This window comes from Ornithorhynchus anatinus, chromosome 15 (genome assembly GCF_004115215.2).
Source record: "Ornithorhynchus anatinus isolate Pmale09 chromosome 15, mOrnAna1.pri.v4, whole genome shotgun sequence".
Lineage (NCBI taxonomy): Eukaryota > Metazoa > Chordata > Mammalia > Monotremata > Ornithorhynchidae > Ornithorhynchus > Ornithorhynchus anatinus.
Genome location: NC_041742.1, coordinates 16,025,463 through 16,049,753, shown reverse-complemented (window position 1 = coordinate 16,049,753; position 24,291 = coordinate 16,025,463). Strand labels below are relative to the sequence as shown.

The 24,291-nt window shown below is 47.6% G+C and overlaps 1 protein-coding gene across 6 annotated transcripts in view; it reads left to right on the top strand.

The window, feature by feature from the left end:
* Positions 1 to 24,291, top strand: part of CNKSR2 (connector enhancer of kinase suppressor of Ras 2) — a 212,742-nt gene that overhangs the window by 185,570 nt on the left and 2,881 nt on the right. For 4 of the 6 annotated variants that reach the window (XM_029079730.2, XM_029079728.2, XM_029079732.2 and 1 more), the window contains one exon: positions 23,313 to 23,506. In XM_029079730.2, the coding sequence (XP_028935563.1) occupies positions 23,313 to 23,506 (194 nt within the window). Of the gene's footprint in view, positions 1 to 10,869; positions 12,042 to 23,312; positions 23,507 to 24,291 lie in introns of those variants that run through there. The other 2 variants (XM_039914241.1, XM_039914242.1) reach the window with 2 other exon arrangements.

Genomic DNA, 24,291 nt, shown 5'->3' with positions numbered 1-24,291 from the left:
GCCCTCACTCTAGGTTGGAGAACGAGATCACCAGCCAGTCAATCAGCCATTTGTACTTAGCGAGGATTTACCGTGTGCACAGCACTGCACTGAGCGCTTGGGAAAGTACACTATGACAATAAATCTATATATTCCCTGCCCACAACGAGCTTAGGGTTTTATACTACTATTCCCACCACCACCGTGAGTCAACTCTATTTTCAGCCGGCCCATGTCCGCTATGTCTAATTCCCACCCGAGTAGTCTTTCCCAGCGCTAAGTACGGTGCTCTGTACCCAGTAAGCACTTAGTATTATTGCTACCATTACTTTCTGGGAAAATATATTCATTTTAAGCACCCAGCTTCCCTTTGCCTCCGCTCCTATTCGTATTCCCCGGCTCCTGTACGGTGTCCCTCTTCACCCGGCCCTGGGGAGGAAATGTGACGGTCCTGGAGTAAAGAGGCGGGTTGTAGATGACCCCCGCCCCCGAGAGAAGTGCTTTAGGTTGGTGCGGACTTCTGCTAAGTGTTCCTTTTGGGGTCATCACGTTACACTGTGTGTCCAACAGGGTGCAGATGGGAATACGGGGAAATAAGTTAGCATCCATTCAGCATACGGCCGGAGGGAAACGGCTGAGGAATCCATCCTCCTTGGGAAGGCAGAAGGCATAAAGGGATCCCTAACACTCCCCCTGATGCTCCCCAATTCTTCATCCTCCTCACCACATCCGTATACTCACACCTCTTGGGATTGGCTAGTATCCCGCGAGGATGGCCTGGTGGTGGCTGATCTGGGATTGGCCAGTGTCCCGAGCTGGAGAAGTTCCTTCCTGACCTTTGACCTTTCACCACAGGCCTAGGTAAGCCTAGCTATGGGGTTTTTGTTAGTTTCTAGTTCCCCTCCCTGAGCTAGCCCCCGGGAATGCTGGGAGGGAATTCTTATCTAGAGAGGCACACGGGGGACTTGACAAAGAAGGCAAGGGAGTCTCCGCACCTTCCACCTTAGCGCCAAGTCCAAGGGGCAGGTGAAGGCTCCTCGAACTAGGGGCCACAAGGAAGAGGGGGGCAGAACCCTCCGGGTCCCCTCTCTGGCCCCAAAACTTGCTTCATAGAAGGTTTTCCATGCCCTTCTATGCCAAAGCACTCCTCCAGAACCCATCTTTAGGGAAAGAAACAGGAGTTGGAACACACCAGCCCTCTGAAACCACAAAAATAACTGTGGTAATTGATAAGCGCTTACTATGTTCCAGGCACTCTACTAAACGCTGGGGTGGATACAAGCAAATTGGGTTGGACACAGTCCCTGTCCCACGTGGGGCTCACAGTATCCATCCACAGTGTCCCATAACAACAATTAATAATCATCAAGGTATTTGTTAAGCACTTACTATGTGCCGAGCATTGCATTAGATGCTGGGGTAGATACAAGATCATCAGGTCCCACATGGCACTCACCACCTTAATTTCCAATTTACAGATGAGGTAACTGAGGCATGGAGAAGTTAAATGACCTGCCCCAGGTCACACAGCAGACAAGTGGTGAAGCCAGGATTAGAGCTCACTTCCCTGTGACGCCCACACCCATGCTCTATCCACTAGGCCTCGCTGCTTCTCTTCCGTCAAGAAAATAGAGTTGATGGAAGAGTGGGAGAAGCATTTATTGAACGTCCTCTCGGTGCGGTGCACTGTACTGGGCGGTCGGGGAAGTACAGAACAGAGAAATGAGCTATTCCCTGCCCATAACGAGGGGTATCATCCTGAGTAGGTCAAAATAAATAACGGAGCCCGCATATATACATCTGTGCAGGAATGGTGGATTTCCTCCAGGGAAATGGAACAGGGAATTTGATTTCTAAATTTACCTCCGTGTGCTTCAGAGAGGGAGCAGCTCTCAGACAGCAAAGGAAACAACCGATATTCGATTCTGAAAGTCCACAGCCAGGTGATTTCTACAAGCCAAAGGGCCCTCTTTTGAAGGGACTTGCAGTGTTTTAGCCCATTCTGAAGCAGCCTTAAAGGCTGTGGTCCCGAGGCGCGGGAGCTACCTTCATTCTGGTCTCCAGATCTGGAGAATTCCACCAGGATGTTCTGTGCCGTTTGCCCAGCGTGAACCGATTGTTGTCGAAGATGAATAACTCTCAAAAAATACCTAGTAGAGGCAGAGCCTCCCTGTCATCTTCTAACTGGAGAAAACCTCTCTGAATGGAATAAATTACATTTAAATTCAGTAAATCCATTAGGCTGTAAGCTCTTTCAGAGCCACAGTCGTCTTCTAATTCCGTTAACCCGTCTCAGGCACTTAGTGCAGGGCCCTGCACATATTTGCTTGAATTCCCCCCGGCGCTTATTACGGTGCTTGGCACGTAGTAAGCGCTTAACCAGTACCATAATTATTATTATTCTATCCACTAGGCAATGCTGCTTCATTGTAATTAATTGTAAGCAGTTCAAATGCTGATTGACGTTTGGAGGGAGGTTAAGGAGAGGCTAGGAGAAGGACTTGTTATTCATTCATTCATTCAATCATATTTACTGAGCACTTACTTTGTGCAGAGCACTGTACTAAGCACTTGGAAAGTACAATTCGGCAACAGATAGAGACAATCCCTACCCAACGACGGGCTATGAGATCTGTGAAGCTCTTTCCTAGGACCATCGTCACGTGGCAGCATTGCCTGGTGGATAGAGAACGGGCCTGGGGGTCAGAGGGACCTGGGTTCTAATCTCAGCTCTGCCACTTGTCTGCTGTGTGACCTTGGGCAAGCCACTTCACTTCCTGGGCCTCAGTTCCCGCATCTGTAAGATCGAGATTAAGCCTGTAAACCCCATGTGGGGCAGGGACTGTGTCCGACACGCTTTGCTCGTATTCACCCCGGCGCTTAAAACGGTGTCTGGCACATAGTAAGCGCCTAACACATTGTATTATCGTTATTGATGATAATAACTAAGAAGGTAGCAAATCAGAAGGAAAAGGGGGCCATGGGGGAAAAAAAGTTATTTCAGCATTATCCCCCGCTGATTTTATTTATCGCTCTAGAGCTAACACTCTGTTCGGCAGACTTTGGTCCTCAACCTGTAGGTGGTGTTCTGAAGGGAACACAGTCATTAAGGAGAGCTGGAATTATAATCGTGGACTGAAGAGAACAGCGGGGGAGTGAGGAGGAGGAGAGAGAGAAATAAGAGTAGGAGGAGATGAGAGAGGAGACGGAGACCGAGCCGAGTTCTGGGGGATCTGGAAGGTGAATCCGACAACTTTAAATGCTATTTAAAAAACATAATCTGAAATTTTACCAAACCTTCTCCAAGTGCACCGCTCAAAAAATCAGCCAACGCACTCCACAGGCAACTTCTCTTTCGCTGCAGGCTCTCGGCTCATACATTCTTTCTCTTTATCCAGATGATAAATCTGTGGACAGATCTAGATGTATGAACATCTACACAGATGGGCAAGTCACTTCATTTCTCTGCAACTCAGTTACCCTCATCTGGAAAATGGGGATAGGGACTGTGAGCCTCAGGTGGGACAGGGATGTGTCCAACCCAATCTGCTCGTATCCACCTCGGTGCTTAATGCAATGCCTTGCACGTAGTAGGCGCTTAACAAATACCATAACTATTCTACATAACATAATGATGATAATAATTTCCCCAGCGGTGCCGCGGAAACAGAGATTGTCGAGAATTGCATTGGAGTCAGCAAATGGGAGGCACGAGCTACAGAATCTCAGTTATAACGGGGGGCTAAATCTTCTCCTAACTGAGAGGTGGGGAAATGGCGCAGTGAATTCTCCCACTTTTAGGGAGCCTGGGATTGAAGTGAACTGCACAGTGTGTTCTTTCCTAAGGGAACATTCTCTCTTCCAAAGATCTGGTGTTCCTCTGACCTGCCCGGAGAAGAAAGAGCAGAGAAACTTCATCAGTACGCCCGTCTCTGTTCTTTACAAAGCTTAGTAAGGTCCTTCTCACCGGCAGGCATTCAATTAAAAAGCGATGACGGAGCTGATTTGGAACCCAGGTTCCCTGCGACTGTGAATACTCTGAGAGTGGGGTGAACGGGTCACTTAGACTCTGAACGCCAGAGAGTTTTTCTTCCAACAACGAGAGCGCCTTGGAAAATACTCTCCGCCAAGAAGCTGGGCTGTCCGAATTGAGATTTCGTTTTAAAACCGACTCTCGGATGGAAAACGAAACATTAAAAGGCCCTGAACGCGGCTGCTCTTCGGGGAGATAGAGAGACTGATGGTTCCATTTCAGGTTGGCTCAAAGAAGCAAGGATTCTGCCCCCTTAGTTATTGGAGGTGGGATTCGCACCAATCGAGGTGGTCATCAGTCGATCAGTAGTATTGATTGAGCATCTAGTTTGTGCTGGAAGAGTACAGTAGAGTAAGCAGATACTATTGATGATGTTGGTAATTGTTAAGTGCTTACTATGTGCCGAGCACTAGTCTAAGCACTGGGGTAGATACAGGGTAATCAGGTGTCCCACGTGAGGCTCACAGTCTTCGTCCCCATTTTATAGATGAGGTAACTGAGGCACAGAGAAGCGAAGTGACTTAGCCAGTCACACAGCTGACAAGGGCCAGAGGAGGGATTAGAACCCACGACCTCTGTCTCCTAAGCCCGTGTTCTTTCCACTGAGCCACGCCGCTTCTCTATTCCCACCCAGAAGGTGGGGGAGATCGGAGCTGAAAGAACATAATGAAAGGTGAAAGAAGAGGATGTAGATGAGTGGGTGATTAAGTGTTAGGGAGTGCACAAAAATGCTCCAGGTGATGGGGTTATGTAACGGTGTGGCTGTTTCAAAGTATTCAGATGGGACTTGTCCGGGCAAAGAGCTGGAGCTCGGGTCTATTTTCCTCTCCCAAGTGCTTAGTACAGTGCTCTGCGCAGAGCAAGTGCTCAATAAATACCACCGAGCGACTGACAGATTGCTGAGTGGAGGATAGTAAGAATTATAGCACACAAGGATTTTGATGGACAGGGTTGGCCCGGTGTCTGGATTTCTTCAGCAGCTCCAACACAAGAGTGGAGAAATGACACCACGGAAGCCATCCAGGGCTGCGCATTAGTGCTATGGCATCGGCAGAGGGACGGGGAAGCGAGGAGAGTTGAGTGGACGGGCAGTGTCGAAGGCATCAATTTGTGCGTCAAGGTAGTTTGGGCATGGAGACCAAATGGGGTATGGTAACTTTAGGAAACCGGAGAGGGTCAGAAGATCGCAGGTTTCTGTAGGGGAGATTTGTCGGGAGTGGGTGTGCGGGAGAGAAAACACGCGTGGAGGCTGTGGTCAGAAAGAGGGATTTCAGAGTTGGCCAGGGTAGAGCTTATCGTACGGTGACTGGAGATGATGAAATGGAGCCTGTGTTCAAGTGGGTGAGAAGGTGAGCCGGGGCGCAACGGCGGAGTTGAAGAGTGAGAGGAAGCGGGCCGGGTTTGATGCAGAGAAAGTGCTTGATTGACACCACTGATGTTATTATCATTAATAATAGTAATAGCGATAATAATAATGATGGTATTGGTTAAGCGCTTACTCTGTGTCAAGCACTGTTCTAAGCGCGGTGGTAAATATGAGGCCATCGGGTTGTCCCACGTGGGGCTCATAGTCTTAATCCCCATTTTACAGATGAGGTAACGGGCATAGAGAAGTTGGGACTTGCCCAATGTCACACAGCTGACAAGTAACAGAAATAGATTAAATAATCTATTAATAGGAATTACTTAATAGGCAGAAATTGACATATAGATGTTTTAAAAAATTGTTCCATCCGATCATGGAAGGTTTGGAGAAAAAAAAGAATTTTTTTTTTTTATCGTAGCCTTTAAAACTCCTGCCCATTTTTAGACCATTTCTTCAGTTCTTAGGTGAAGCGGGAAGATGATAAATCACTTTTTGGATACTGAAATTCTTTTTAACAAATCTCTTGCCCTTCACATGTAAAAATAAATTAATCTTTCATGGCTTAAAACTCAATAATAGATGGGATCCTTTGTATTTTTAAGGGGGTGTAAATTTAGGCTGAAAAAGATTCTGAGGCAAGATGCCACGAAGAAACAGGTGGTCGGGATTTTCGTGTGTGTTTCCAAAACCTCCATCTCATTCAATTCCACGAGGTATGATTTTCCCTCCCCTCTAAATGCTGGAGAAGCAGGCTCTTGGTGGTCACTGAGGGGACAGACAAGGCCAGACAGCAGTGGTGGCTACACTGTGCTGCACAATGAGGTCCACAGTTGGGGTTGAAGGGATAGACTAATGTCCATTGAAAAAAAAGCAAGCAACGTCATTCAGCTTTTCTTATATCTGACGATAATAGTCATCCATCGGTGCTATTCACTGAGCACGTCACTGTGCGCCAAGCACTGTACTAAGCCGTTGGAAGAGGGAACAGAGTAAATAGATCTGTATTCTGTAAACTCCTTTTTTAGTTTTCTTTTAAGGGTACTTGTTAAGTGCTCCAGGCACTTTACTAAGCGGTAGGAAAGATGCAAGGTAATCGAGTCCTATATGGACTCACATTCTTAATCCCCATTTTCCAGATGAGGTAACTGAGGCACAGAGAAGTCTAGTGACTTGCCCAGGGTCACACAGCAGACAGTTGGTGGAGCTGGGATTAGAACCCAGGTCCTTTTGACTCCCAGACCTGTGTTCTGTCCACTAGGCCACATTCCTGCTCCCTGTGAGCAGGAAATGTGTCTATCTCCTCTATAGCAGGCGCGTAGTACAGTGCTCTGCACACGGTAAATGCTCAATAAATACCATTGATTTATTGATTGATTAATCCCTGCCTTCAAGGAGTTTATAGTCTAGCAGGGGCTTTACCTACTCTAAGGTGTTTGTTCTTTTGGGGTCAATTATTTTGTCAAGCCAGCTCAGTCAATCAGTGGTATTTATTGAGCGCTTCCTGTGTGCAGAACACTGTACTGAGCCCTTGGAAGAGTGCAGTGCAAGACACGTTCCCTGCCCACACAGGCCCTAGAGAGAGAGCTTCTTTACGTGAGCTCTTTGTGGTCAGGAATGAGTCAGGAATGTGTCAGTTTATTGTTATATTGTCCTCTCCCAAGCGCTTAGTACAGAGCTTTACACACAGTAAGCGTTCAATAAATACAATTGAATAGATGAATGAATCTCGGTCAGTCAAAATCACATCCCAATGGTTTCCTTGCTGAAAACCAGAATCGCCCTGACTGAAAATAAATCTGTGATCAATTAGCTCCAGAATATCAGGGAAAGAGTGGAATCACTGAATTATTTTCATTAGGATTGGTGTTGGTTTTTTAAAAGAAAAAAGACAGTTCCGGTTGTATTTGAGCAACTAGAAGCTGGTTGGAGTTGTTCTATTGAAACAAACTGAAATAAGTGTGTAATATCCAGGAGATGGGCTGATATTTTAAACATTTGGTCTCCGTAAGAAAAACGCTCCTCTGGTCTCTCCCTGCGCAATTCTGCTTTGCTCTGATTACACCGGCAAGTGCAAAATTCAGAAAGGGACATTCAAGGTCAAATAGAGTCAAGAGGGGTTGTGTAAAAGCTGTAAATTCAGATGTTGGGTTTATCTTGTATCTCAGCCAGGGCTTAGTACAGTGTTTGGCGTGGCTCAGTGGAAGGAGCACGGGCTTGGGAGTCAGAGGTCATGGGTTCGAATCCCAGCTCTGCCACTTCTCAGCTGTGTGACTGTGGGCAAGTCACTTCACTTCTCTGGGCCTCAGTTCCCTCATCTGTAAAATGGGGATGAAGACTGTGAGCCTCACGTGGGACAACCTGATGACCCTGTATCTACCCCAGCGCTCAGAACACTGCTCTGCACATAGTAAGCGCTTAACAAATACCAACATTAGTATAGTGAGTGCTTAACAAGTACCACACTTGTTGAATTATTATTTTTGTTATGATGACTGTGGTTGCTGTTGTAATTATTACATCCAGCAAAGATATGATACTTCTAAATGCCCTGTTACTTAGGTGGAATTTTTTTATGAGCAAAATCAATAGTTCAGAGAATGGCGCTTGTATTTACCAATCAAGCAGTTGTATTTATCGAATGCTAAATGTGCGCAGAGCACCGTAGGAAGCGCTTAGGAGAGTACAATATAACAGAGTTGGCAGACACGTTCCCTGCCCTCAACGATCTTACCATCGGGCTGGCCCGGGGGACTTACCCCAGCACTTAGCAAAGTGCTTGGCCCATAGTAAGTACTTAAACACTCCAGGTATCATTATTATTATCATTATCGTTATTGTTATCCCTGATAAGACCGCGACCCTGAAATTTGGGATTTCTGGGAGTACTTGCTTTAAAAAATGATCACACCAAAAGCCATTTAGCCTACGATATCTTATAATTGGAAGGGCCGGGTCGCACAGCCATTTTATCTACGTTAAATTAAGAAGAGCCCAGATGTATAGGGAGAAGCAAAAACCACGCAGCGATTAAAACTCTAAATTGCATATTCATTAAGAGGTCTCCACCCTGGCGAAGGCTGGCATGAATTATGGATTTTGTTACAACCCAGATCAAAGGAAAAGAAGACCCTTCCGCTCAGTGACTGCTAATTAGTCATTTCTGGTGACCTTTATGGGAACCCTCTTCCCAGAGGTCCCTCACCAAATTCAGAGTCAGATCAGCCTTTTTCCTGTTGTTTGTCCGTCTTTTCCTTCTGACATTCTCCGTCCCTAAAAGGTGCCGGGATGGAGAATATGGGCAGTTGCTCCCCACAAACCCTCTGCTGGAGAACTACTACTGATTGATTTTATTCTCCTTTTTACATAAATCAGAAAGAAAATGGTGTTTGTTAGGTGCTTACTATGTGCCACACACTGTTCTAAGCACCGGGGTAGATACGAGGTAATCAGGTTGTCCCCCGTGGGGCTCACAGTCTCAATCCCCATTTTCCAGATGAGGGAACCGAGGCCCAGAGAAGTGAAGTGGCTTGCCCACGGTCACACAGCAGACAAGTGGCGGATCCAGGAGGTGGATGAGTTGTGGGTTTTAGTTTCTTGAAGCCCAACTTTCCTGCAGGTTAGGTTTTTCGGTCTTTGGACTGGGGGAATTTCTGAAGATGTTCAGTCCCTACCACGAGGCAAATGGAGTTATCGAGTGCGAGCGGGTTTTTTAGGACAAGCCAAGGTTTGCTGAGAAGATGAATCCCACACTATCATTTTTATGTGGGTCCTCTTGCCCGCGAGGACGCTTGTCCTCAAGTGTCTATCAATTTAGCAATGGGAGGCAGAGCAGTCTTTTTTTAAAAAAAAGTACAAAATCAACAAATTCACCATCCTTTTACCTTGCTCCACCATCTTTCTTTTTCAAAACTGAAGTTGAACTCTTCCTCCTAGTTTCTAGCCAGTTGGCAAGTGTTTTGTCCTATCCCTGCTCTCTAAGAATATATTTCAGTATGAATTTCTGGGGATTCTTCTTCATAACAGCCTGTACTCCTCTTCCAAAATTTTTCCACTTCACCCCGGAGTCGCTTGCAGGATCGCTTTCGTAACTATTACGTGACGTTGCCGGAGGAAAGAACCTCTCCTAAAATAGAAAATCTTTCTGGGTTAGGCTTACTGGAAACTTTGAGATTTTCCAAAAGGGAACCCGCAAGTGGACTGGGGTGGGAAGGGATGATGGGTAGAGGTGGGGGGGACTCACTAAAGTGTCTAAAATGCTTTACTGGGCTCTGGTTTTCTGGGTCAGAGCTTCTTGTGCCTCTCTGTCCCTTTCTGTAACATGTTCCATAAGCACCATTATGAGGGTGGGGGGGAAAAGGGAGAGTGATGTGATTTCCCCTCACCACAGATGTGCAGACATGGGGACAGAGCCACTGTTTCCATCCGCAGCTGTATTGTTTTTTTATGGTACTGGTTGAGGGCTTACTCTGTGCCAGGCACTCGACTAAGCGCCGGGGTGGATACACGGTGATCAGGTTGTCACAGTCCATGTCCCACATGGGGCTCCCAGCCTTCGTCCCCATTTTCCAGATAGATGAAGTAACTGAGGCACAGATAAGTGAAATGGCTGGCCCAAGGCCACACAGCGGACAAGTGGCGGAAGCCGGGACTAGAACCCGGGTCCCTCTGACTCCCGGGCCCGTGCTCTATCATTGAACCACGCTGCTTCCCACGCAGTGTGTGTGTTGGTGTGTGTGTGTGTGTGTATGTGTGTCCCCACACCTGCCTGGGTAGATTCCAAATGAAGCTGGGGTCAGGGGATCCCCTAAACTTCACCCTACCACTTTCCAAGCAAGGGCCAAGCGTATGAACTGCTCTAGCTCGTTAAGGAGGCTCTCTGCTGATTCAAGTGAGGGATTTGCATAAATCCCAGACGGGGTGAGGCTTGGATTTACATCCCCTCGAGCGAATTTTCGGGCATTCCCAGAGACTAACAATAATAATAATAATTGCGATATCCGTTAAGCGCTTACAGTGCGCCAGGCACCGTACTAAGCGCTGGGGTGGATTCAAGCGAATCAGGCCGGACACGTTCTCTGTCCCACGTGGGGCTCACGGCCTCAATCTCCATTTTCCGGGTGAGGGAACCGAGGCCCAGAGAAGTAGAGTGACTTGCCCAAGGTCACACAGCAGAAAAGCGGCTGGGCTGGATTAGAACCCCCGATCTAGTAATAATAATAATAGCCTTCCGACTCCCAGCCCTGTGCTCTGTCCTCCGTAAGTGGGGGGCACGGTCCACCCGGACCCTTCGCGTTTAAGCGGACCTCGCGTGCAGACACGGAGGATCTGGGGTGGGGGCAAAAGATTCCGCTCTCCCCGCTCCACATTCCCCTCCCCTCTCCCATTTCGACCCCCCGAGATGATATTTCGACTGGGGGCCCGGAGGCAGTTTGGCAACGCCGATACGTCGCAGTTCTTTTCACTCTATTGTATCACTGCTTTGTCACATCAGGCTAATACACTGCAAGAGTCCATAAGCCCACTCTCCTTGCCAAGTCGGACCCGCGGGACTCCCAGTTTGATAAGCTAAATCTTTAGAGCATTTAGATCGGAGGGGAGTCGGCCCGACACGCTGACTGCGGCTTCGACCTCTTCTTGCAAGCGACTTGCCGGCCTCCGTTCCCCGGGCCTCTTGGGGGGTCCGCGGCCGAGGACAGACTCGTGAAAAGTCGAGACCACCGGAAGGAAGTACGGTTCCGGGGGCTTAAAGGGGCAAAACGGTAACCCACCTTATGAAGAATCCTCCATTTCCACAGTGGAACTAGGAGTCGGATCAGATCCGAGTGACCCACAGTGGAGGAGAGTGGTGCCGATGTCTCTTTGGGCAGACGGAAGACGAAGATTTGCCCCTTTTCCCCTTGGCATGGCAGGGGAAGAGCCCCCACCCCCCACCCCCCCAACTGGGGACTTCCCACGTGTTTTCCCCATCGAGGAAGTAAGGAGGGGATCGGCTCCGGTGACTCTGAATCCCGGGTTTTTGGGTTTTTATTTCTACGGACTTTTCCGGGGGGTCCCCGGCAGGCCCCGACGAGGAAACAGAGCTCGACCCAAGTGTATTTTTCGCATTTTGAAAAGTGTTGAAAAAGTTGACTGGCTGTAACCGATTACGTTCGGCGCAATCTTCTGGAGGAAGCCTGTTGTTCCAAGATTCAATAGCCACTCCACCTTTTCTAGCGAACGCAAATCGGGAATCGTTCGGACATCCCTCCCTCGTGCTGGACCTGACTCGAATCCCTTCAGTCGATAGCAACGTAAGACTCCACAGGGCTGCGGTTTCACCTCCTTGAAACGGTGTTTTCCCTGGATTGCATCTAGATGTCTCTCACGCTAGACTGATGTTTCCTATTTTACTCTTCTGTATCAGGTCCATAGCAGCCTCTCTTTTCTCTCTCTGTAGTGAATGTGGATTTATTTTCCTTTACTTAGTTGAATGAGGATGTTCTGTAATCATTTCGATGCTAATTATTGGATATTTCCTACTGTGCTCTGGAAAAGAAAACTTTAAAAAAAAAATTGTATTTTGAAATGTTTCTCTTCCTGTCACTGCGGTGTGTGGTATTGCATAATGTTAATAGCTGTAAAAATATATATATTCTATAAAAATAAAAAAAAAGTATGACCAAATGGTATCGGATCTCTTGAGAGAGCTCGATAGTTGCCCGGGATTTAAAACCGTAATTTCCTTCAGAAGTAAATGACGGTCTAGACCGGAAGCTCGTTATGGGCAGGGAAAGCGGCTGCTAATTCGGTTGCGTTGTACTCCCCCAAGCGCTTAGCACAGTGCTCTGCTACGAGTAAGCGCTCAATAAATACCGTCGATGGATAGGTTTTTCTCACCGGGGGTGGGGAGAGATAATGGTAATGTCCCATTAGGTTGCCGTGATACTACTTCTGAACCACATAAGTTTTTATATCTAAAAACTCTATCAGAGCTAGAAGATGAGAATGCAAAAGGCCCTGTTGTTGACATTTACCATTTTTGAGCTCATCAATCAATCATTGATTTTTATTGAGCACTTACTACGTGCAGAGCGCTGTACTAAGCGCTCGCAAGGGTACAGTGGAACGGAGTCGGCAGACACGTTCCCTGTCCACAATGAGCTTACAGTCTAGACGGGGAGACGGACATTGGTAGAAATAAATTATTTATATTTAAAGATATGAACGTAAATGCCGCGGTGTTGAGGGTGGGGTGAATATCAAACGCCCAGAGGTCACAGCTTCAAACTCATCACCACAAGACGGATTTTAGAAGCTTCATTTGTCCTTGTCGACACTACGATCTACACACATAATCCAGCAAACGGAGGGATTCCCTCCGCTTCCTTTCTTTTTTTCATTTTAAAATGCCTCCTCAATACATTTCTCACCTTTGCACACGTTCCGGTCAGATAAAATCCCCAAGGATTTTTCCTGCTCTTCACAAGGGAGAATCTGTCTCTGAGGGAGGTGGAAGGAGAGACCGAGACCCTTTCTTTGTGGTATTTGTTAAGCACTTACTATGTGCCAGGCTCTGTACTAAGCACTGGGGTAGATAGAAGATAATCAGGTTGGACAAAGTCCCTGTCCCACATGAGGCTCACGGTCTCAATCCCCGTTTTACAGATGAGGTAACTGAGGCCCAGAGAAGTGAAGTCACTTGCCCAAAGTCACATAGCAGACAAACGGCAGAGCCGGGATGAGAACCCAGATCCTTCTGACTCTCAGGCCCGGGCTCCAACCACTAGGCTATGCTGCTTTCCAAATGACCCTGTCATTTAAGAGCCGTTCCTCTTGGCGTGGACTCTGTAAGCCAGGATTTTATTATTATTACGAACGCCGTCGAGTCATTTCCGATTCATAGCGACTTTATGGATATATTTTCTCCAGAACGTCCTACCTTCTGCCATGATCCGTAACCTTGTTAACGGTTCTTCCGTTACAGTTGTTATGGCTTCCATCCATCTAGCTACTGCTCTGTCTCTTCCGCGTTTTCCCTGGATTTTCCCTAGAATCAGTGGCTTCTCCAGAGAATTAGTCCTCCTGACAACGTGCCCAAAACGTGCTAGTCTAAGTCGAGTCATATGGCCTTCCAAAGACCACATCGGCTTAATTTGCTCCCAGACCCGTTGGTTGGCTTTTTGGGCCGTCATTTACTGTTTGGATAGTTGCCCGGTAATCGTCACAGTAGTGACGGTATTTACTGAGCACCTCCTGGTTCAGTGCCCCATCCCATGCGTTTGAGAGGCTCCGAACGAAATGCCCCTTGGCTTTCATCAGTAGAATCTCCTCATCCCTTCCTGGACACTGAATCTGCAGCCGATTTCTGCCTCTCGAACCCATCACCAGAGACAAGTGGGATATTTGGAGGACGACCAAGGATTTGTACGTAAGCGCAAGATATCCCAACACCCCAACCCGGTCGGCTGTTTTTGTCAACCAGCGCCTTGACTCCCAGATGGACTGAAAGGGCAAAGCCAATAACCAGCAAAACATCCTGAGAAAAAGATCTACGGCTTTGCTTCTCTTTCTGACACCTGCGAGCAGGTGGACGTGAGCCTTAATAATTGGTGGTATTTACCGTGTGCAGAGCACTGCGCGAAACACTTGGGCGAGTACGACATAATGCGATGGGCGGACGCGTTCCCTGCCCACGACAAGCTCACGGTCCAGGAGGATGTCAGTTAGGGATGTTCAGGTACCGTCGGTGGCTTTGGTTTGGTGAAGGGCTTCGATAGTATTTATTGAGCGCTTACTATGTGCAGAGCACTGTACTAAGCGCTTGGAATGAACAAGTCGGCAACAGATAGAGACGGTCCCTGCCGTTTGACGGGCTTACGGTCTGATCGGGGGAGACGGACGGACGAGAACAAGGGCTTGGTGTGTGGGTGTGTGTTTGTGAGTTTGTGTGAACTACGGGCAATTGCTAAGCCTCTTGTCTGCTGTGTGACCTTGGGCGAGTCACTTCACTTCTCTGGGCCTCCGTCCCTGCATCCGGAAAATGGGGATAGACGGGGAGCCTCCCACGTGAGACGGGATTGTGTCCGACCCGATTTTCCCGTATCCACCCCAGCGCTTAGTACGGTGAGCGGCACTTAGTAAGCGCTTAACAAATACCACAGTTATTATTATTGCGAATGATGCCACGCAAGTCACCGATGCTAAAATAGAATCCTCCACACAAGGGTGACGATCCCAAAGTCTCGGGACCGAGCCACGTCGGCTCTTCCCGATGGGAGATTCTGATGACGGGAGGCTCCGAATGGTGGGTAAGGAGACGAGGGGTGGTCTATCTCTTAACCGTGTGAGACCCTTGTGACCCCGGAATATCAGGATGTCCTGAGCCTTGCCGTGCTATTACCGCTACTCACGAGATCAAAAAAAACCTGATATTTTAAAATTTCCTTTGTTATTAAGGAAGATCCATGTACCCAAGTAGAAAGGTGGGTTTTTTTATATTTATATGTTATTTAAGCGCTTACTATGTGCCAGACACTGTACTGAGTGCTGCAGTAGATACTAACTCATCAGGTTGGACACAGTCCCTGTCCCACATGGGACTCGTGGTCTTAATTTCTATTTTACAGATGAGGTAACTGAGGCACAGAGAAGTGACTTGCCCAAGGTCACGCAGCAGACAAGTGGCGGAGTCGGGATGAGAATCCAGATCCTTCTGACTCCCAGGCCAGTGATCTTTCCATTAGGCCCCGCTGCTTCTCTAGCCTTAATCCCCATCTTAAAGATGAGGTAACTGAGGCCCAGAGAAGTGGAGCAACCTGCCCGAGGTCACACAGCAGACAAGTGGCGGAACCAGGATCAGAATCCGGGCCCTCCTGAATCGCAGGCACGTGCTCTATTCACTGGGTCACACCACTTCTCTCAGAAATGAACCGAGAAACTTCGTGGCAGAATAACCATTCTAAATGTGTCTGTTACATCATTCTCTCCCAAACGCTTACTGCAGTGCTCTTCACGTAGTAAGCGCTTCATAAATACAATTGACTAGTTGACTGGTGGGCTGCTTCCAAAACTACTTAAATCCAGGGAAATCGGACATCGTAAAAGGACATCCACCCCCCCCCCTTCTTAGAGACCTGTGTGGAGGAGTGCTACATCGGTCACCAGCGCCTCGATGAAATAATCCGCGTGGTGCCGTCCTTTGAGGAATCCGTGTATCAGGCACAAGGCCACGGTTCGATTTTACGGACTGAAGCCGGAGACGGAGCGGCCGGGATTCAACGGATGACTAATGTCGTCGTGTCCACCTCCTCCCCCCATTTGTCCTTTCGCCTTTGACGAGGCAGGACCAGAGCTCGTGAGGGGATAACGAGTGTTCTTAAAGGACACGTTATCATCCATTTGGGGTCCTGGTGAGGAACAGGACAGTAGTCTGGCACCCTGCTCTTTCCAGAATCCACCGCTTCGAGGGGACGGGACCGTAACCGTGTCTCCGAATTGGCCGGACCAAAGGAGATCACCAAATGGATCTTTTAAATTCTCCCCCCTGCAATTTCTCATCTTTATAATGATAATCGTAATGGCAAGTGCTTCTTATCAATCAATCAGTGAAGCGATCAATGGTTTTATTGAGCGCTTGCTGGGTCTCTAGCACTGGACTAAGCTTTGGGGAAAGTACAAAGAGCTCACAGTCTAGGTGAAGCAGCGGGGCCTAGCGGAAAGAGCACGAGCCCGGGAGTCAGAAGGACCTGGGTTCTAATCCCGGCTCCGCCAGTCGCTCGCTTTATGAACCTGGATCAGTCACTTAACTTCTCTGAGCCTCGGTTTCCTCATCTATAAAATGAGGATTAAATCCCACTCCCTCCTTCCTGACTGTGAACCTCATGCGGGACAGGGACTGTGTCCGAACGGATCACCTTGTATCTATCTCAGGAAGTACTTGGCACATAATAAGTGCTTAATAAATACCGTAATTATTGTTACTATAGAGGGGGGAGGCAAGCATTACTATAGACTATGTACATCATCATCATCATAATAATAATAATAATTGTGGTATTTGTTAAGCACTTACTGTGTTCTAGGCACTGTACTAAGCACTGGGGTGGATACAAGTGAATCGGGTTGGACACAGTCCTTGTCCCACTTGGGGCTCATGGTCTCGATCCCCATTTTACAGATGAGGTAACTGAGGCACAGAGAAGTGAAGTGACTTGCCCGAGGCCACAAAGCAGACAAGTGGCGGGGCAGGATTAGAACCCACATCCTTCTGACTCACAGACTCATGCTCTGTCCACTAGGCCATAATTACTAATGTTGGTATTTGTTAAGCGCTTACTATGTGCCGAGCACTGTTCTAAGCGCTGGGGGAGACACGGGGGAATCAGGATGTCCCACATGGGGCTCACAGTCTTAATCCCCATTTTACAGATGAGGGAACTGAGGCACAGAGAAATCAAGTGACTTGCCCAAGGCCACGCAGCAGACAAGTGATGGAGCCGGGATTAGAACCCAGGTCCTTCTGACTCCCGAGCTCGTGCTCTTTCCGTTAACTTAATGTTGGTATTTGTTAAACGCTTACTATGTGCAGAGCACTGTTCTAAGCGCTGGGGCAGACAGAGGGGAATCAAGTTGTACCACGTGGGGCTCACAGTCTTAATCCCCATTTTACAGATGAGGTAACTGAGGCACAGAGAAGTGAAGTGACTTGCCCACAGTCACACAGCTGACAAGTGGCTGGATACATGCTTATGTGCTAAGCTCTGGGGAGTCAAATCAGACTCCTGTGGCGATCACTGTCTAAGCAGGACTCTTCCTTCCCATTTTACAGATAAGGAAACTGAGGCCCAGAGAGTGATTTTCTTATGGTACACAACAGGCCGGGGGAGAGCCGGGATTAGAAACTGGTCCTTCTGACTCTCAGTTCCAGGTTTTTGCACTAGACCACGCCACCTTGTCAAGAGCAAAGTAATAATAGTGATAATTACGGGACTTGTAAAGAGCTTGCTCTGTGCCAAGCACCGTTCAAAGCACTGGGGTCGAGAGAGGTTAATCAGGTTGGACACAGTCCCTGTCTCCCGTGGGGCTCACACTCGTGATCCCCATTTGACAGACGAAGGAACTGGGGCCTAGAGAATTTAAGCAGAGGGCCCGAGGTCACACAGCAGGCTTGTGGCTGAGGCGGAATTAGAACCCGGTCCTTCTGATTCCCGGGCCCGGCATCTACCCGCTAAGCCACACTGCTTCGTAAGTAGGATTATGGGTTCACAATCCAGCAAGGCGCAGGTCCCCCACTGAGCTTTCCCCTTACAAGGAAAGGAAAACGATGACTCGGTTCCCATTTTCGCACGGCGGGTGTGCCCTGGTCTGAACCGACCAGATGTCTTGTGGTATTTAAGATGTGATGTGGTTTGAAGCCGTTGGCGAGAAAGCTGGGAAGAACTGACATGGGAACTATCAGCACAGGCCACGTCCCCTTTCCCGTGGCTTCCCTCTATCCCTCAGCCAGCCGGACTTCTGTTGATCCAGCACTTTCCCGTAGTGGCCGAGTGAAAGAGCGTAAGTGAGGCAAGAGAAAAATCAGACTCTCACTTGTCCACCTCATCCCCCAACTACAATTCCGTCGTCATCATCCGTGATATTTATCGAGCACTTACTGTGCGCAGAACACTGTACTAAGCTCTAGGGAGAATACATGGCGTAGTGAGAAGCAGCATGATGTAGTGGATAGAGCAGAGGCCCGAGAGGCAGGAGGTCACGGGTTCTAATCCCGGCTCCACCACTTGCCTGCTGTGGGACCTTGGGCAAATCGCTTTACTTCTCAGTGCCTCAACGACCTCCTCTGTAAAATGGGGATTGAGATAGTGAGCCCCTCGTGGGACGGGAACTGTGTCCAACCTGATTTGCTTGTGTCCACCCCAGTGCTTATTTCAGTGCCTGGCACATAGTAAGCTCTTAACAAATGCCACGATTATTATTATTATTATTACAATACGACCAGGGGCCATAGCTGTGTTCCCCGCCCACCGTGGGCTTACCAATCTATATTCATTCATTCATTCCTTCAATCATAAACATTTACTATGTGCAGAGGACTGTAATAATAAGAATAACGATAACGATGGTATTCATTAAATGCTCACTCCGTGCCAGGCGCTGTATTAAGCGCTGGGGTGGATACAAGTAAATGGAGCTGGACACAGCCCCCGTCCCACCTGGGGCTCACAAGCCTCCATCCCCATTTTATAGCTGAGGTCACTGAGGCCCAGAGAAGTGAAGCCACTTGCCCAAAGTCACACAGCAGACAAGTGGCAGAGCTGGGATTAGAACCCACTGTACTGAGCGCTTGAGAGAGGACGGTACAGCAATAAACAGACACATTCCCTGCCCACAACGTGCTTCCAGGCTAGAGGGAGTCTACAACGTACCTGAGAAAAGGTCCTTCCTTGGGCCTCGAGAGTAAGAAATTTCTCCTTTATTTATCACTCGCCTACGGGCATCCGAGAACATTTTTACCAGAGCAAGGGGCGGGAGAGTCCTGGAGGAGAAAGCAAGGACCAGTTCACCTCCCGAACAACGCCTCCGTATCCCGAAGATTCAGCGGACCCTTCTCGAAACACTTCTCAGCACGCTATTTAGGCGACACTCCAGCTTGGGGTTCGGTGGGGCAGGATAGATAATCTAAGTGAAAGAGCTGGGTAAAGATGTCATCTTGGCTTTAATCGTGGTGGTATTTATTGAACACCCACTGGGAGCAGTGAACTGTACTAAGCACTCGGGAAAATCCAGCGGAAACCACCAGGCCGCTGAGGGATGAGCTAGCTCTTAAAGACGCGTACAGACAGACAGAAAGCACACACGTACACCCCACTGACAAGAACGACTTCAAACCCTATCTCCCTCTAGCCAAAGTGGCCAACTGGACTCTCCAATCTTCAAGATCCAAGGCTCCCTCAACCCTTCAATCACCCTTAGCCTTGGGCCACCTGAGGGGTTTGTGAGGGAGGAGAAAAACCCAGCAGAACACAGGATGCAAGACAGAGAAACCTGAAGAGGAGAAATAGGGAAGAGGAGAGGAGATAACGGCAAGGCAAAGGGAAACCAAAGTGCTTCAGGGTTTCTATCTAAAAGAGTAACCCCCGAAGGACTTCACGACTCCCTCTAACTGATCAGAGTGGTCTGTGGCACCTTGAATGTGGAGCTTTATGTTGTCTTGTGGCTTTGGAGTCCAAAGTTCAGGGTTCACGACGTAACCCCGGCTTCTTGACCCACCAGAGTGTCCCTCTGACAAGTCTTGAACTGAGATGGTCGAAGTGCTTAGCAAAATGATTTGGCAAGAGCCTGGCACGGCAAACCACCCTGCTTTCTCTGTGCTTAATCGATACTGTGTGTCATGTGTGTACTGTGGGTGTGCGTGAATTGCCGGGGGAGCCCGAAGGTGAGTCAGGCAGGAGCTGGGAATTCCTGACCTGCGATAAAAAACCTTCTGCTTTATTGTTCTAAAGTTTTTTGAGTGTCTGTAAGGCCGCCTGAAACCATCCATTCTGAATGCTTCTGACATCTGTTCACCTTCTGGGGAATTATGATGCCTTCTAGTTGTTGCTTTTTTTCTTTTCTCTAAAACCTTAGAGAAAAGCAAAGCTCCACCGTGTCGGCATTCGTATGTGTGCGGTCCGTGTGCGTCTTTGTCTTTCGGTTGTTGCTCTATATTTACAGAGTCTGTATCCGTTCCCTCAGAGGGTAAAATGGGCTTTGAAAACAGGGAAAGAACTATCGTCTCTCCTAAAAGTGTAAGGAATACATATTTTTAATAGGCAAAAACGTTTCAGAGTAAATCGTAGTCTCACGGACCCCAACGTTGACTAGAACTTGAGGTAAAAGCTACAGCGGAGCTAACGGACCACGTTAGCCTCCTGAAATTATTTAACCATCCTCTTCCTCGTTCTCCCTCCTCCGCTTACAGAACGTCCCCCTCCTCAATCCCTAGATGACCAGTCCCGTGATATGACATCACGCTTCTCCCTCGACCCTGTCTCTTCGGAACGAAGGAGGCCCACCTCGGATAGGCTTGGATGTGTCAAACAGGAATAATCAACTCCACGATCCCTCTCGGGGTCCTGATCAATCCCATGATTTAACAGTATTGCATCATGGTTGCCCTCGACTTCACTTTGCTTAGCATCTCTCTCCCTGACTTCCACCTCTTCTGCTAGCCACGTCCTCCCTACTCCTGTCTGCCACTGATAAAAACCAATCTTCTCCATAGCAACTGCTCTTCAGCCAATCCCATCCACTTATAACTTTTTTTACAGATTTCAGTTGAAAAGACTGTTTCCTCTTGGCCCCTGTCTCCATTTTTCACCCTTGGGGTTGATAGCCGACATGGAACCTACCATTAAAGCAAAGACTTACTAATTACAAATTACTTAAGAGACAATCGCTGCCACTGTCTATTAGCTTAGAGCTTATTTGGTTTGGTTTTTCTGCAGCAATGCTCTTTATTTCTTGTGGCTGCCCATTTTCATGAATGAAAGAAAAAAATAATGAAAATGAAGCGGATTTTTCCATATCCATTTCTGAAGATAGAGTTTGGAATTTCCCACACCAGTGGCTTAGGGCATTCAGCTTAAAGAAAAGTAACTAAGATTCTTTTTTTCAAATGTTTTCAATACACCTTAATATTGTTCCACATGCAATACATCTATCTCACTTTGGTAAGAAATCCTTTGAAATTTACCACTCAAGAAACACCTCCAAAACTTCTACATCTTAGAAAAGCGGGGCTTGGAGCCATGAAGGCTTTAAAAAGAAAATCATCGTTTGGAAGTCACCCAAGACAGGCCGACAATGAAAATGTTAAAATAGGAAGATCACCAAAAGCATCTGAAACCTTCTGCTTTAAGAATATTGGTCCGTGGACCTTCCTGAAGGTACTTCAGAAATCTCAGCTCACAGTTGCTCCTTCCTCATTGTCCTGATGACATAGTAGAACTCATTGTAATAGGAGTACCTCTTAAGCAGCTACTGTGTGCATAGCACTCTACTAAGCACGCTTAAAGAAATTTTAAACGAGAAGGGTAATCATGCTTAAAGAAATTTTAAACGAGAGGGTAATCATTACATTTCCAATCCCTTTGGTCACTGATGGCTGACTTCCGAGAAGCAGCATGGCGTAGTGGCTAGAACCCGGGCCTGGGAGTCAGAAGGTCATGGGTTCCAATCCCGGCTCTGACCCTGTCTGCTGTGTGACCTTGGGCAAGTCACTTAATTTCTCTGGGCCTCAGTTACCTCACCTCTAAAATGGCGATTAAGACCGTGAGTCCCACTTGGAACAACCTGATCACTGTGTACTTACCCCAGAGCTTAGAACAGTGCTTGGCACATATTAAGCGCTTAACAAATACCATTATTATTGTTATTATTCATGGAAAAATTATGGATAAAAGTTATCATTCAGATTAGACTACTCTTTCACCTTCATCTACAGCGGACTCTAGCGACAGACTTCCAGTGAGGTCCAAATGTTCGATTTTGACATTTCTTGTGTTAAAATACACTGCGAGACCCACAGCTCCAACCAATCAAAGGACACCTGAGGAGCCCTGACTTATAAAGAAATAAATAGGTTAGACAGGCACCAACTGGTTGAAATCAAAAATCAACAGTTCGCACTCTGCGCAGAGCACTGTACTAACATCTTGGGAGATTAAAATAGTAGACACGATTTCTCCTCCACCTCTTTCCTCTCCTTTCTCCACCTCTCCCCTCTCCCTTCTTATCTTTTCCCTTTCCCTTCTCCCCTTTCCCCCTCACTCCTCCACCTCTGCCTTTCCACCTTTCCCCTTTCTTTTCTTACCTCACCCCTCTCCATCCTCTCCTTCTTCCACCTCGTCTCCTTTCTTCAATCAGTCAGTTGACCGATGGTATCTTCTGAGCACATCACTGTGCTAAGCACTTGGGAGAGTAAAATAAAGTTAATCCCTGCACTCAGTGATCGTTAACAGTCTATAGAGAGCCAATTATCCCCCAAACAAGAAGAGTGACTAAACCCGATTTTGGCTCTTTGGAGCCTAAAATAAAAGAAAAATGTGCAGACGGTAGTTCATTCTTTCATATTTATTAAGCGGTTACTGGGTGCAGAGCGCTGTAATAAGTGCTTGGGAGAGTACAATAGAACAATAAGCGGACACATTCCCTGCCCACAACGAGCTTACAGTTTACAAGTGGGTAAGAGACACTCGCCCTTCCTTCCCTCCAAGAGTTTACGATCGGAGTTTTAGTGAGACGCCACTCTTAATCGACGAAGGGATCGGGGAGTCCGCTTGGTAGCCGGAAAAGGAGAGGAAGGGAAGATAGAGGACCCGGAAGAGACAGGAATGGAATTGGTACTGTTTAAATGGCTGAATCCAGAGATCCAGTCCCAAAAGGAACTTAGCTGTTTTCCTCCCCAGTATGCTCTGGGGCCTAATTCCCATCTTCTTTAGGAGGCTAGTGGTTCTCCACTCCCAAAAAATGACATATGAATCCATCGTCACCTGGAACGGTACATAAATGCTTCGAGGCAGTAACGAAAATCCTTGCGGTTTCTCCATAAAGGCCCAAGACTCCTAAAGCCTTCTGTGGATATCTTCTTCTCGTCTCAGCTTCTGTCAGGATTAATCCAGTTCCTAAAAGTTTTTCCTCATTTTCCCTGGAGGTGCCCACTTTTTATTTTGAGCAGGGAAAGTGAAATGAGGAAAGATCAGGGAAGGGAAGAAGAAAGAGGGGAAACAGGCATCAAAGAGCCCACGGGCCAGAAAGCTGCCATTTTGGTCTCTTCCGTCCTGACTGGAATCCTCCGCTATCACCCCCATCTCTCCTGGGGACTTGATGCCGTAGATCTTGCCGGAACTAAATATCTCACCAGAATTGGGGATGTCTGGGGTAACCCGCTTAGCACCATCTTTTCTGACATTGCAGGTGAGCGTGACAGCAAGCTAGCGGACTCGTTGGAAGATCTGTACAGGGCTCTGGAAGAAGCCAGCCTGTCCCCACTGGGAGAATATCGAATTTCATCCGAAATGGAATACAGGCGATCTTTCGTTACGAGAAGTAACGACCCAGAAGTGAACGAAAAACTGCACAGACTGAGAATTCTAAAAAGCACTTTAAAGGTACGGAATGACAGTCAATCAGATCTGTTCTTGTTCTAATTCCAGATTGTCAGATTATTTAGAAGGAGACGTCTAATATGAAGGCTTTTTCTTTAATGCTTCAGTGGAAGTTGGGTTTTTTTAATGTAAAGAGCCAAAAAATAAGGTGCGGGAAAGTATTCCTGATATAAAGAATTTCCGTGAGCATGGAAGAAAAGTAAGCTTACATCTTTTTATTAAAAGCTCGAATTGCCGTCAGAAAATGGTCAGTTTTAGTTGAAAAATGTGGAAGTGAAATATTCAGAGGCAGCACAAACCATGTTTTCTTCCTGATTATTTCAGTGAGATAAATATTCCATACAAGGTAATTACCAGAAAGAGCTACTTTTTTAAAAAGTTACATCGTATATTTGGTATGCTGCACCAGGGACAGTGTTAAGATATATTTAGAAAATGGGTGTGTCTGTGTCCAACCTGATTATCTCGTAACTACCCCAGCGCCGAATGCAGTGTCTGGCACCCAATAAGTGCGACGCAAATACCATAAAGAAGAGGGCTTAGTCTGGGAAGGGTTTCCACTCCAATACTGGGCTAGAACACGATGCGGGTTTAGGGTGCGTTTTTTCGATGGCTAACGTCTGCAGGGGCGCGTCCCTGTGTCTGCACAGGACACGGTGAGTTTCCAGGACGTGTGTCTTCCTGGTCGTAGGAGGGGGGTCTGTTACGACCAGCTCCTCGTGTTCCAGAAAGAGTTATTCTTCACCTTTGGAACGTCTGCAATCCGGCTCATCCTTCGAAGGCACACA